The sequence below is a fragment of the Channa argus genome, chromosome 1, assembly GCF_033026475.1.
Source record: "Channa argus isolate prfri chromosome 1, Channa argus male v1.0, whole genome shotgun sequence".
Lineage (NCBI taxonomy): Eukaryota > Metazoa > Chordata > Actinopteri > Anabantiformes > Channidae > Channa > Channa argus.
The window spans coordinates 32,692,006-32,706,680 of NC_090197.1; the positions used below are offsets into that span (position 1 = coordinate 32,692,006).

The window sequence follows — 14,675 nt, forward strand, 5'->3', positions numbered from 1 at the left end:
TGTAAAGGGCCCAGGTTGTGCACCTGAGTGAATATGTTTGGAGTTTACTGCTACACAGGAGTGAATTAGCCAACCATTGCAAACAGCTGGTGCCAAGCAGCCAATAGCAGTTTTTTGCATGAGCACCAACACTTCAAGTATTTCTTGATTTGTGCAAAACAGTACTGTGAATATTGGTAAAACCTCTAAAAGCTGATTCCATATCCTGTCACTTGAGGTCCATAGCTGTTATTAGTATCCACATGTTCACTGGCTTTCTAAGCTGCAAGAGAAAATTTAGTATTAAGATGATCATTGAAAACCCAACACACAATGAAATGTGTCATTTTTACTCTTTATTGTTTATGGTTGTTACAAAAAAGTGTTTGCTAGAAACATTCTTTGCTTTCGCCTTTACAAGCACAAGGAGACTCAAGACAGAAAAAAAAAGAGCGAGCAGAGGGAGGTGGGAGAAACTGTCTGATGGGTGTTTGTGTAATAACAGGGTGGAGATAACAGTAGAGACAGAGTGAAGCCCTTACTCACACACTTTATACAGGGTCTGTGAATCTAAACCAAAACAAGACTGGGTGAAGGACAGGAGACAGGAAACTTTAAATCCAGAACAGACTTTACTTACGAGGTATCCTCAGAAGACCTTAGCTGTGTGTTTTGTGTGTAAGACACAGGTCATTGTTTTTCTCCCTGAGGTGAGTTGCGCTGAGTGCTGGAGGGGTTCTGGTGAAAATTATCAGTGTGGAGACAGTTTGGACAGATCAACACACAACCTTAAAAACTGCACACATACAATCATCATAGACGCATAAATTACAATCTCACTCTCTGTCTCCCCCCCTCCCCACACACACACCCCACACATACACACAAACACACACAAATGCTACTGATACCCACAGAAGCTCTGTGTACTTCTGTGACAAACGTGCTGTGCAGAGTTTGGAAGTGGCTGATCAATAAAGCTGCTTCACTGTTGTAAAGTTTCTACAGTTCGAGTGTCTCAGTCTGACTGGAGCTGCAGAAGTGGACGAAGCGCAGCGAGAATAAAGGATGTGTTGCGAGTACACAGCAGGGGCTCTGTGAGAATTTGTGCTTTGTTAAATGTACAAACTCTCAGGACTGTCTGCTCAGTCTGGGCATTTTACAGCAAAGGTGGTTGGAAGGTCACACAGTACGTAGTTAATTTAGAGCTTTTAGAATTCCATGCCAGTTCATGGCTGGACATGAATTCTGTGCAGACAGACAGTTTATCCCTCCTTTGCCTAAAGTACATGGCTGCAAGGTATAGTCTGGGTAGTAGATTACAATACGCAGGTCTAAAACATACTTAACAACTATTAACCTTCAATTCTGCTTATAGGCCAATTATTTCTGCATGCTGCAGAAGGACAGAGCTCGAATTCAGATTTGTATGTTTTTTTATGTGAAAATATCATTTGTACATTGTAAAATTTGTCTTGATCACGTGTTTAACTAATCTATGTAATTTAACTAATAATCCTAATAAAGTGCCAAACTGAATTTTAACTATAACTGATTACACGTTACTGACCGTTAGGAGTCTGTTTAATTAACATCTCAGCCTTTGTTATTAGTGTACATTGATTTAGGCAAGATTTGACTGTGAATCATTTGATGAATGAATGAATGAAATGAATCGTTTATATGTGAGCAGAAACACAAATAATAAGATTAAATAATGCAGGTAGTTGCTGATTTGGTCTTTCAATGTTAATTAACAATATGAAGTGTAGTTACTGAATAAACATTTTGGAATCAAAAATGTGAGACAGTAAATAATCAAACTGCAATTTTTAAAACTGCACTGCAAATTAAGTATTTGATATATAAACAACCAAGCCATGTCACCAGTTAATAGAAGTCCATTAGATTCCACATAACATGTCTTGAATCTAATGGATTGTTATATAGGTTTAATTGCTTTTAGTCTAAAAATATGAAAAGACAGTCCTGATATTTTGTACTCACATCAGAGAAATTATCACTTGTAAAATACTATATGGGGCCACTTCAAAATACTGTTTCACAAAGCACAACCTAATGTGCTGCCATAATGAACACATACTTACACAAGAAATTTGCACCTTGGATTAAAAAAAAAAGAAAGAAGAAGTTGCGTGTGTGTGAATCAAACCTGAGTCAAACAGCTACACTTGTCAATTACTTGTGTGTTTTGTGACTGGAAGTAGCGGATGGATGGGGCTTCCTGCACACATGAATGTTCCCACTTGTCCCTTGCATTATTTGTAAGTGGGGCTGCACAAATCATTTTTCTCATGAAGCAGAGCATCTGTGCTTTAGTAATAAAATAAATAAAACATGTTTTTATAAGCCCATAAAAGAAAGAGCAATTACTCTCAGAACATTTCACAATACTGGCAAGATTTCACTTTGTTGAGGTTGAAAACTATTGTGGTACTTAACAGAATACTGCATGTAGCAAAAATAATGATTATTATTGCTGCTGTAACTATGCAGGTAAGCCCCAAACTCTGCCTTTTGCTGCACATTGTCATATTGGTAAAAAAAACATGTGACCAGGTCTGGTTATAGATAGTGAGTGTGTTTCTGTGCATGTGTGTGATATTAGCTACATAGCTACGGTACCTGTGATTGGGGATTTAATTTAAAAAAAAAAAAAATCCTTTGTTTTGACTTTAAAGGGAGGGAGCGGTCTAAGGACTTACATAGAAGTCTAGAAGACTTCGTTTCCCATAATGCTTTATGAGGTCTCCAAGTCTATTGCTTTGAATGTGAAAAGGCTGTGGTGATGTGTAATGACAGGGAAGTACTGAAGGGCAAACACACAAAGTGAGAGCAAGCCAGAAGAAGGACTGTATAAATACGACAAACAGATCTGAGACGTCAACATGGGGGAAGATGCAAAATAAAAACCTTAGAACACACCCAGAACATTATATGTTATTAATAATATACTGTGTTTTCAAATTAAAAAGCGAAATAGTTTTGAAATCAGGCATATCAGACAGGATGAAGCAACAGTTCCTGGGCCATAAATAAACTTTGTTTAAATTAGCTCTAAGAGATGTACACAGATGTACTGTATTTTGCAACAATAAACGTGAATAAAAACCATATGTTTGCTCTAGGGTATGCTAGTAATTTAGATAAATGCTGTTGTTGAAAGTTCTTTCTGACAAACAAACACAAAAACTTTATCCAGCAGTGTTCCTTGATTGGTTTTTGTGTCTCTGGTTTCACATGAAAATATAGAAATCTTTGTTGTCATTCATGAAAAAGCAATAAAAAGGTCACTTAAAAATGAGAGAGACAAAAACTCCAGAAAAAAGTTTTTATCTTCACTGCCGAGAAAGGAACTGTATCCAAACAAGAGACACCCCACTCTGCCTCAACCAAAGGATCCCGGGCAGTGGCCCTTGCTAGTCGAGGGGTCCCTGGAAGATGAGTCTGACGTAGCCCTGTTCGCCAGTCAGCTGTTGTGCACAGAAGGGGCAGGCGGCGTGGAAGGTGTGGGTGCCATGTGGCAGTGGGATCTGACTCCAGAAGGCCGCCGTCTTCTCTGAGCAAACATGGCCACAGGGGTTAAAGGCGTGAGTGGGCGGGGCGGCGTCCACGTAAAACCCTGCCTCACAGCCCAGCCACAGCGGCACGTAAGGCCCTTTGGCTCGGCACATAGGACACTCCCTGTGCCGGCCCTCGCGACCCTCCCTCTCCTCCCGGTGGTTGCCCCAGTTGTGGTAGCCGTGCACATGGCCGCACTGGAGGTAGACCCACGGCTGCTTCTCATCCGGCGTGTCCTTCCGACGCATGGAGGGGAAAGCTAGTGTGTTGAAGCCCACGGGACACTGCGGTCGAGCTGCATTGATCTCCTGCCGCAGCGCCTCCAGGTGCTTGAGAGTGGGAGTGCGTGACAGGCCTTCAGCCGTGCGCCACAGCAAGGTCGCACCACAAAGGTCGATGAGAGAGCCATCGACCAGCTCCTGAGACTCAGTGTCCACCTAATAGAGAGAGAGACGAAAACAGTGGGTATAAATAAGGGCTCCTCCTACAAAAAAGGATAAAAATACAAAATACTGTTTAATGCCCTGAGACAATTTTTATTAAGGAACCAGATGTTTGTACATTCGGGACTGTGTTCAAGATTTAAAAGTTAACGCTGTCCCCTCACCCCAAAATTATGTTGGTATGAAATTTTGTATTAATGTAAATTGTATTAATTTACATGATTTCCAGAAGCTTCCTCTCCAAGGAGTCACCCTAACTAAATAGTTGTCTTTTGAAATCTATGTATTTTCTTAGATTGTCAAATTTTTATGGCACTGTATCTGAAATATAAAAAAATTAACTTCAGGTCAAATACCCGAAGACAAAAACAACAAAAAAAAACCCCACTGTGGACATAACAGCTATGTTCTCAATGAAAATTACCACCCATGAACATTAATCTTTACATAATTTCATGGGAAACTTAAATATAACTTCATGATGGTTATTATTATTATTATTATTATTATTATTATTATTATTACTATTATTATTACTCTGCAGTAACAGCAGCTGAGACATTTCCTGTCTGACTGAGAGTCACTCCCATCCCTAGAGCTCTACAGCAGGTTTGGCTAAAAATAACCATAGTTCCATTTATTATTAAGACTGCTTAGCTCATTTATTCTATCCTTTACACTCTACTACCTAAATTTAGTCCATAAAATAATGGAAGATGCTCATAAAACGTTCAGAGGCCAAAGTGACATCTTTAAACATCTTGTTTTTTCTGGTTTGAAATGACACCGACAGTCACTGGACCACCAGTAAATGTTTGGCTTTTTTTTTTTTTAACAATTACATGTTTATTTTTCAATTACTTGTGTCAATTAATCATCTGATTTCTGCTCAAGAAAGTATTACACCTTTAATTGAGATTTAGGTTTATTGTCATTATTCTCTAAATGTACAAAACATACATGTACGGAACATACATATTCCCTAAATCTACAGTGTACATTGCAAAATAATCTCTCACCCACTGCATGCTGGGAAAGGCTCCGATCCTAATGACATTGAATAGGATACGTTTGGTGATTGAATGGATGGCTACAACTGGCATGGAGGTCTGTAGTATTGGCCTAAACACAGCAGGTGTCAGTGTAACACCAGCATTCCCATCTGCCCCTCAGACAGCTGAGTGGTTCAGGGAGGAGGCAGCCCAGTAACAGCTGGAGGCAACATGACATGAGGAAATTACCATGGCGTGGTGGAGGACTTGTTGGGGGGGTGCACACATACTGTCGGAACATGTAATAAACCACAGCCTTGATGAAAACGCTCGGTTTGGCTTGGGTCAAACACAGTGGGAAATTCCACCTTTAGATAACCAGAGGACAACAGGGTGGGACAGAAACAGCAGACTGAGAAAGGAGGGGGGGAAACCCAAAATGCTAACTATTTTTAACAAGTGATGAGATCACCCCCGCTCGTGCTGCGAGTTTTGGGGCAAACACATCACTGTGGATGCTGACGTGTCGCTGCTGGTTTTGAACTTTCATTTATCCATGTTTGCTGTTTGTAAAACCAGTAAAACCACTGCCTTTCTAAGGTTGAACCAGATCTTGCTCAAGTCTTTGGTCACTAGTCTGCTCCTGTAATTATTAACCTAGTGTCACATAAAAAAAAAAAAAAAGTCTAAACAATAAAAAAGTATAATCAAGTTTAATGATGCGAGTGCTCTGGGTTAATTCAACCCACGTAAACGTCCACACAATGTCAAACCTGCACACATTGTTATAATTTAATTACACTAAAGCAGATCATTTATCAACAGAAGAGCTTTTATTAAATACAGCAGGAGCTCAGACACTGTACTGCTCATTTAATTTACTTCACAACTGCCCCTGAGGCAGGCTCATTTAAAACCCCTGTGTACAGTATGTGTCTGAGTGTAAGTGAGTAAACTGCACTGTAAGAGATTCCTACTTACACTGACTCCAACTTTGCGTCAGAATACAGAAGGGCAACATGCTGCCCTGCTGGAAAAGCTGAGACAAAACACCCAAAATCTGAGAGAAAACAGCACACGATTCATCTCAAGCTCACAATAACTACTACACATCACCACCCGGTGTTTACAGCTTGACATCAAGTGCACCCTTTAAAAAAAGTTTAACAAAAAAAGCCTTTTTCTCTCAGTGGGTAAAAACAAAAACAAACAAAACCCCCAAATCGCCACACATGCTGTACAGAAAAATGTATGGCAAAATTGCTGAAAAGTCAATTTCCTCCCATTCAATCAGAAAGTACTTTGGATGTTAACCTTCACTTTCTATAGCCATGCATAATGAAAATAGGTGCCTTCCCACAGCTGACTAATCTAAATTGTCAATCAGATGTGAAATAATGTGTGGTTTCTGTAGTGGAGGATAATGCACACACGGTAAACTCTCTGGATGGCAAAGAGCAGGTGGAGATAAGAGAGTTGTTCATTGTGCTGCCTGGCAAACACGTGGGACACCAGATAAAGAGGCGGATGGTTGGCAGACCTGCAGATGTGCTGACTGCTGCTTGTGGTTGATGATGTTTATGTTGCGGGAGGTGAGGTGAAAAAATAAAGATCTCATTTAAACATGCAACGAACATCCACGAAAAGATGCCACAGGTGGCAACGCTGACGAGACAGCAGACCGGCTGCGATTGGCTAACAGACTCTGATAGCAGCCAGAGGATCCCCTTACATGGTCCTGTTACACAAAGCTTTGACAGCCAGACCTGTTGCCAAGGAGACGGCATCCACATAACCTCCTGGTGGTGCTAAGTTTTGCCTGACCTCCTCCTGCATGAGTGAGAAAACTGGTACACAAGTATGAGGGTGAACGAATAGACGAGAAGGAAATATAGTAGAAAACTACTAATATCCAGTTTGCTTTGCTTGCATAAAATATCAGTAAGTAATTTTGAAATAAAATAGCCGACAGAAAATCCTGACCTGAATCTGCAGTTCCCCTTGCTTTTAAGGAGCATTACAATGACTTTTACTGTTTACCGTTCACCTCTGTCATAGCAATTTGTTTAACCACTGAAGGCAGCTGTTTTCAGCAAAAAGGCTTTAAAAACCACTACACTGCCTGCTCAACACAAGGCAGCAAAGAGCCACGGTCAGCAACTAGCTTGTAAACAAAATGCGGCGTGTAGCAACTGAAGAGCCTGAGATTTTTACCAGGAGTTAGTAGAGACCAAAATTAGTGCAAAAAAAGAGATTCACCATTTGACCAGAAACACAAAAGCAAATAAATGATGATGTTCCCCTGTAATTGCCAGATGTGAATATAAGCAATTGGCTGATAAGGAAAAAGTGATACGTCAATGTTGTGTTCACAAACTGTTTTTATGCCCGGACACAAATATTCAACTGTGTGGATAATTATTTTATAATTATTAGGTTTTCAAGTTTCAATTTGGTATGTGGATTTTTTTAAATCTAATGTAAAGTAGCATTTATGTGGGCTACGTCTGTTTTCAAAACCTACATAATCTACATTCTGCAGTGTCCCTGAAGGCATCTTGTGCACAGCATTGGTATTGGGCAACACGCTACACTGTGTTACTTTTGTAAATTTAAATCTATGATCCATAGTTTGAGGTACAGACAAATATCCAATCAGCTGTTCGATTAGCGTACTGTAGCAATAAGCATCTAGAAGACAGCAATCACAAAAACATCCAAACACAGACTGTTGATGGACAGGCCATTCCTTTTGCCAGCTTACCTATCTGTTTAACATCAAGCTACTTTTCTACAATTTTCCTATACTGTATGTTTACTTGTGATATGATAGTTGTCCCACTTGTCATTCTTAAGTACTGTACCAGGGTGTATAATTATGGTGTTAGACATTTTTTGGCATTTTGTTAATGTAAATGTGTGACAATTTCCAAAAGGATAATAAACCACAATGTCAGTTCCCTGCATGCCAAACATATTACTTACTTAACCTGACAGGGAAGGACTCAGATCAGTTTCAGTTTTAACTAGTTTCTGTATGTTTTTTCTCACCATCTTTCCCCGCTGCTGCGCTGAACGGGTCTCCCGCAGGGTGAAAACATTGCCGCAGACTGAGATCTCCCTCCAAACACCCGGTTTGGAGTCCTGGGTGAAGCCATTTCTAGGATGCATCACTAGCACGCCATTGGTGGTCAGCCCGTCCATTTGACCGTCAGGTGTCTTCCACTTAGCAGCTTTCTCCTAAAGAAACCAAAAAACATTGCAGATGTGATCAGGATAGAAAAAAAATGCGCATTTTTTTAAATATTTCTGAGCCAAACATCTGTATTACACTCGGTATATCACCTAGAGCTGCTCTGAGCAGTTGTCTGCTATTACATTTTCCATACAATTACAGTATTAGACTTGGACGCTGTGATGACTGATGACAAAAACAACATAAAAGTTATAGGCCTATTAAGTCTGCTCCTCTCTCTTTTTTATTGAGCATATGCAAGTTCAATGTTGCCATTTTGAAAGGACATTAGTTTTTGTCCCTGTTATTGTCATTACATTGACAAATCAAGAAGAACTTTGTTTTTCAATGTTGTTGTTTGACTTTATGAAGAAAATAATGTTTGCAAAAACGAAATAGTTTAAAGGTTTTGCACAGAGCATTTGATCTCACATGTAACCACAGCACAAGCTGACACATCTTTCAGGTCTTATTTTTCTCAGTTTTCCTGTCAAGATTCCCTGTGGTTCTTCTGTGTTCTCTCCTTTTATCTTTCCCTCTTGAACTGCCTCCCACTCTCCTACACGTGTACGGGACACCAAACAAAACACAACTCACCCCTAGGAAGATGTTCTTGGAGGAATCGAAGCCTGCGGCGTAGATGCGTGCTGTGTAAGGCGGCGTGCGCTGGCACATGATGCGGCACGCAAAGCGGGAGATGGTGCTCTGTACCGACTGAGTATCTGCATTACTCTGGCTGCCTGCCACTGTGTCCGTCACTACAAAGTCTATAGGACTCTCTGTTGATCGACCAATCTGGTGGAGAGAGATAAGATGTGGCTCAGACAAGTTTACTGCGAGACATAGAGCTATGTAACGAATGCAGATACAACATAAAAGTTATAAATAAGAAACTGCATAAATCCAAAAGACCTTGAAGACAACGTATCAGCTGGTTCACATACCTTACTAATAAAAAAAAAATGATAAGCTTGAGAACATATGATATATGCACTATGATGATGGGTATTTTGCTAACCTACATCACTACTGTACCATCATCATCACTGCAAACTGCAGCCTCCCAGTGGCTTTTTGCTATAATCAAGCAAAGAACAGAATGACTTTGTAATAATGCTGTGTGAACTACATTCATAATCCAGAAACAAAAACTTTAGTCTGTGCCTGAAGAAGAATAATGTATATAGTGACATTACATGACACTTAAGTGACACTTTTGTCACTGAATTTCCAAAGTACATATTCTGTTTCAAGAGTTCATCTGCTGATAAACATAATGTGAAATGGCAGAGAGTTCAGAAAATTATTCCAATAGTCTGTTGTTTCCAAGGTCAAAAATGTATTAACAATATGAATGGAATCACCTAGTGGTTTTCCAAGTTTGACATTGTAACTGTGCCTCTCAAAGAGTCAGTTTTCCTACAGATTTTCAAGTGGACTTGTGCGTTGTTGTTGTTTGGAAATTTAAGCAATAAGAAATACAAATTACATTCATTTTCCCAATTAAATAATTACTTAGAGAATCAGGCACTAAGGATTTACATTAGCTTATTTGCCATGAGCTTCGTGTCAGTCACTGAAGCAGCTACAGCACATTTGCTTGTAGATAAGGGGACTTCACTAGAATGTCTGCAACACTGTCGTGAACCTGTTCATTTTACTTTACACCTTCTCCCTTATGTCTTTCCCTTTGGCCCCCCATCACAGCTTGAAAACCTCTGCTCTCACACATTTTACAGTCCAGCTCTCAGGCAGAGAGCAGCAGTGAAATGGAAAAAGTAAGAACTGTAAATTGCTTATAAAACTCCAGTCCTGGTGATAGTAAAAGCTCAGGTTTGTTACCTGGAACATGTCTGTATTGCTGTCATGGGTGTACTCCACCACCACCGTCTGGGCTCGAGACAGAGTGTAAGAGATGCTGTGCTGGTCTTTGTTGCTTATGGCCTGTTTATAAAGAAGAAAGTAAGCGAAATAGAACAGAAGGTAAAACCTTTTAGAAGCTATAAATCTGAACCCCTAAAATATAGAATGATCTTGATCTCCCTTAAAAACAAAAAAAACAAAAACCCCACTGACATTTGTTCATTTCAACAACAGATTGACACAGGAAGGGTGGGGTGGGTTCAGTTATGTAGCTGGACCTCAGTGTCTTTTTGGTCAGTCGGGGGGACCACCCACAGGACAGAAAAGGACAAATTACTCTTCCAGACTCCACAGTTACTGCAGCTAAACGCCTGACCTATGCGTGTGTGTGTGTGTGTTTGTGTGTGTGTGTGTGTAAGAGTACAAATGTCCATAGAGAATCCATTAGATACAGATGTTAAACCAAAAAACCTCTGTCACACACCCTTTGCAATCCACTTTTCTCAGATTTCAGAGAATAAAAACATACTAACACTGGGTTGTTCACATTTGTTTCTCTTATAAAGCTTCCCTGTGTTCCAGTTAAACGCTCTCTAAAAACTGTTGTTCAAATACCTTTTTAAAACATCAACAGAGCCTTGTGGTGGCTCCTGTACTGACTCTGGGATGCCTGAACGCTTTCCTCTTCCTGTCTTGTTTGTGTTTCAACGCATGTGCTACTTCAATATCACAAAAAAAAAAAAAAACAAACATAATTTTACAAAGGCCTTTGATGGAGCTGCACAGGCCAAGTCGGCCGAACTGGGTGTGTTTTATTTGATTTCAGACAAACAAAATCACGCACCTAACTAGACGACCATTTCTTAGAGGGAAAAAACAATGGTAGCTTTAACTGACACGTATGTATTTCGTTTAATACTCAATGTGATTGTAATGTTTCATGAACACTGGAGCCACATGAAATGTAAAAAACCATGAAAACTTTCAGTTTGAGAAGATAGGGACTGAAACTGCTGATATGCTAGGTTTCAATAACTGTTGTTTAGTGATCCCTGGAATGACTAAATGACTACTGTATCACATGTTTCTATAAGTTTCTCTGTATTTTTGTGCATGCGTGCGTGCCTGCATGTGTTTCACCTTGGCTGCCTGTGGAGAGCAGGCGACGTGGACTGTGCTGGGTTTCACCCCGTTTGCCTTCGGTCTCCTACAAAGTGCAAAGCGGCTTTTACGTCTGCCTCTGTCTCCGTTGGGCAGAGAGCCATTGTACCTGCAACATACATACAAACAGTAAACACATCAACACACACACACACGCACACAAAACAATAGGGCATTATTGTCTGAGGTGCAGTATAATACATTGGAAAAAGTCATTGTGGAAAATGTTTGAGGCATTTTGGTGCACCTCCCAACATGCTCCTAAGACTACAGTACATGCACGCACACACAAAAAACGCACACGACACAAAGAGCAGCCTATACTTGTCATACATACTTTTTTACTTATTTTTTATCACAAGCAAATTATGTCCCCATTAACAACAAAGCCCTCTGAACATAACCCAAGAAAGGCTGTGAAAATAAACACACACAGACTCATTTAGTCTGATACATGACTGGGAAAAGGAGAATAAACAGAGGCATTTCCTCCGACAGAATGGAGTCTCTGTGACTCGCAACAACACTGGGCCTATGGTGTCTCTGTGAGTGTGTGTGTGTGTGTGTGTGTCTTGCTTGATACACTAAATAGAGAAAATACTAAGAATCTCCATGTACCCTCAAGGTTATTAACAGTGTGTCTGCTGTTCCTCAGAAATGACCTGCAGCAACATGTCCTCAATCACAATGATGAAAACACTATTAACTGTTTAACCTAGACAATATTGGTGTCTCCTCCACCATAGCTGCACTTTGAGTTTCCACCCTGGTGTTTTCAAACATCAACTCATTTGACTGTCTGTCAACATACAGAGGTTGAAAGATTATACTGTTTACAGGAAACATGTTTTAGATCACCAATGGGAAGATTTATTCCTGCAAGCAGAACCACATCTTTATACTGTAAATATTACCACATACATAAAAACTGTTTGTTACTGTAACATTGTTATGACATCCAGAAGCCACAGAAGTTATGGACTCATCTGAATTCCCAGAAGTACTTTAATTATAGTTGTAATAAATGCTACATTAACTCAGATAAATACAGCACAGACATGAACAGAGATTACATATTTTGATTTTTGCTCGACTTGAGCATGTTTGTCATATTCATTTGAAATGTAATAATCATGGTTTTAAAATGTCATAATTATATATGAGAGATTTGCAACATGTTAATGTTAATGTTGTATTAGACAGGGGTAAACATAGGCACTACACAGCCCCACATGTAATAAGCTGCGATGCACTTTGGGTTCTAAAAGCTGTCAATCGTGGTCAGCATTAAATATTTCCCATGCTGACCACTGTTCAACACAACCTTAAAACAACCAGGGGCATTTAATGTTGTGGGTACTGTATTTAGATTAAGGCTAAATCAACAAAAAGTAAAAAAAAACAAATACATTCAGAATATTTATTGACTTCTCCAAAACATTCAAGGCAAATAATATTTTTAAAGCAAATTTCAGAGCTACAAGAGCAGAAATGCAGTGAAAAACTTTCCAAATTCTGGACATGAGCAACAATGTCAAAACATCTTCCTAAGAAATAGCCACAGTTGCAGGTAAGCGTACAAAAGAATCAAGGTGTGTTATGTCAAAAAAAAAGAGTTGCCACTACAGTAAGACAGCTGAACTAGTCATGCTGTGCAGCTGAATGTGCCTTTGCCCAGTCAGACTCTTAAAAGAAATCCACCCACTATAGTGAGTCCAGTAAAGGCAGCACAGGCAGGTTGTAAGAGTGCCCAGCCTGCAGCTCAGTGTTCTTTCTGAGAGAGCAAATCTGCCGGGATCAAGAAATGCTGGGAGGGCTTATGTGTATCCATGGTGAGAGAACAGCCACATCAACGTTTAGGAAGGGTAACCATGGCAAGAGTGTAACCATGGTGAAATTTGGCCTGTTTCAGAGACAGGGCAGGGCAGTCAGCTGAAGAAGGTTCAGAGTGTTCCTCACTTCAAACCCAGGCTCCCGTGGGTTGAAGTAATGCATACATGTGCATACATGTATCCAAATATTCACATAACAATGATAGGAAGGCCAAAGGTTAACTTGTGTGTTTCCTTGTATGTATTTACACATTTTTATATGCATTAAGGTACATAGAAAAAAGTTACTATGCGTGTACCAACATTCAATTTTCTTAAATTCCCACAATTAGCAGTTTGGTTTGTCAGCCTGTACACTAGTAAAGCTCTGTGCAGCAACTAGCTACTACAAATATATAAAACATAAAAACAGGTTATGTGGGTAATTACTGCCTTTGGATTAGTCACAGTATTAAAAGGGTAGCAGACTGAAGCAGATGGCTGTCAAAGGCACAATAGGTTTATTTAAATCTAAAATACAGTGCTTATAACATGATTTTAAAATAGATAGTAAAAGACACACTGGTGCTGAAATTTGTCAGTGTCAAACTAAATATTCTTTTTTTAAAACTAACAATATTGCTTAATGCAACATGGCTACACAACTGGAAAATAAGAGACAATGAACTGCAGTTTTGTGTGACAATTCAATGCATTCGCATAACCATGCATGTAGACACAATAACTGTGCTAATAAAGAATCAGGCGCGTATACTGAGTAACAGTCTGTTTGGAGAGACTCAAGTGTAGCCATTGATGTGACAGCGAAAGCAAAAAGTAAATGACTGTTATACAGCAACAGTATTATTGCTTTATAAAATGTTATCAATTGTCTGAAATGCTGTCCATATCTCAGTACAGTCAAAACTAAATGTCAATTCAGTCCAATTGCTGAGCTAATTCATTGTGACCCAAGATGGCCTACTGGCACATACTAATGCCAGCTGTAACAAGACATTTAAAATTGGTCCGTTTATGGACTGCATCCATGCCATTTGAAGGTACCCTGTGGACATTCTCATGATTGGTAAGGCTATGGAGCAATGCTTTTTTGACAGGGCCGCTGTTTTATTTGTTCTGTGTATGTTTGGTGCTATACATATACTGTACCTGCTGCTTGTTGCAGGTTATTTTGTTAAGTGACAGTTTGCAGAAGTAATTTGCAAAGAGAACTAAACGTGAACCTATGTTCCCATTGTAATGTATGGCTTTTTATAAACCACAGGTTAATAAATTAAGATTCATCCTGCCCCCAGTGGATAAGTAATGGAATAATTTCCCTAATGAATCCACTCATGGTGCTAAGCCTTAGGGGCTCAATCCCCAATGAAGCAACACATAAAACACATACATTTCCAGCACTGTACTCAATAACGTCTGTGACTACTCATATCATTGAACATAAAGTGCCCCTGATGGCCTTTTAAGAAGTGTGGCCTGACCTAGAAATGTGTGGAAAAAGCAGAGCAAAATGGAAAACTGGGGTTCTCCCTTGTAGAGGCTTGGAACTGCATTTACTGCTCGCTGCATTTTTCCACTAGGAAAATTT

At 39.7% G+C, this 14,675-nt stretch overlaps 1 protein-coding gene across 4 annotated transcripts in view; it reads right to left on the minus strand.

Annotated features, from left to right (window-relative positions):
• Window positions 1–322: 322 nt before the first annotated feature.
• The window catches only part of peli1b (pellino E3 ubiquitin protein ligase 1b), a 39,526-nt gene continuing 25,173 nt past the window's right edge, over window positions 323–14,675 (minus strand). For 3 of the 4 annotated variants that reach the window (XM_067513374.1, XM_067513363.1, XM_067513382.1), the window contains exons 3-7: window positions 11,235–11,364; window positions 10,074–10,175; window positions 8,829–9,026; window positions 8,048–8,236; window positions 323–3,998 (exon numbers count right to left, since the gene is read on the minus strand). In XM_067513374.1, coding sequence (XP_067369475.1) covers window positions 3,420–3,998; window positions 8,048–8,236; window positions 8,829–9,026; window positions 10,074–10,175; window positions 11,235–11,364 — 1,198 coding nt within the window. In that variant the 3' untranslated portion in view covers window positions 323–3,419. The remainder of the gene's footprint in view (window positions 3,999–8,047; window positions 8,237–8,828; window positions 9,027–10,073; window positions 10,176–11,234; window positions 11,365–14,675) is intronic. The other variant, XM_067513389.1, reaches the window with a different exon arrangement.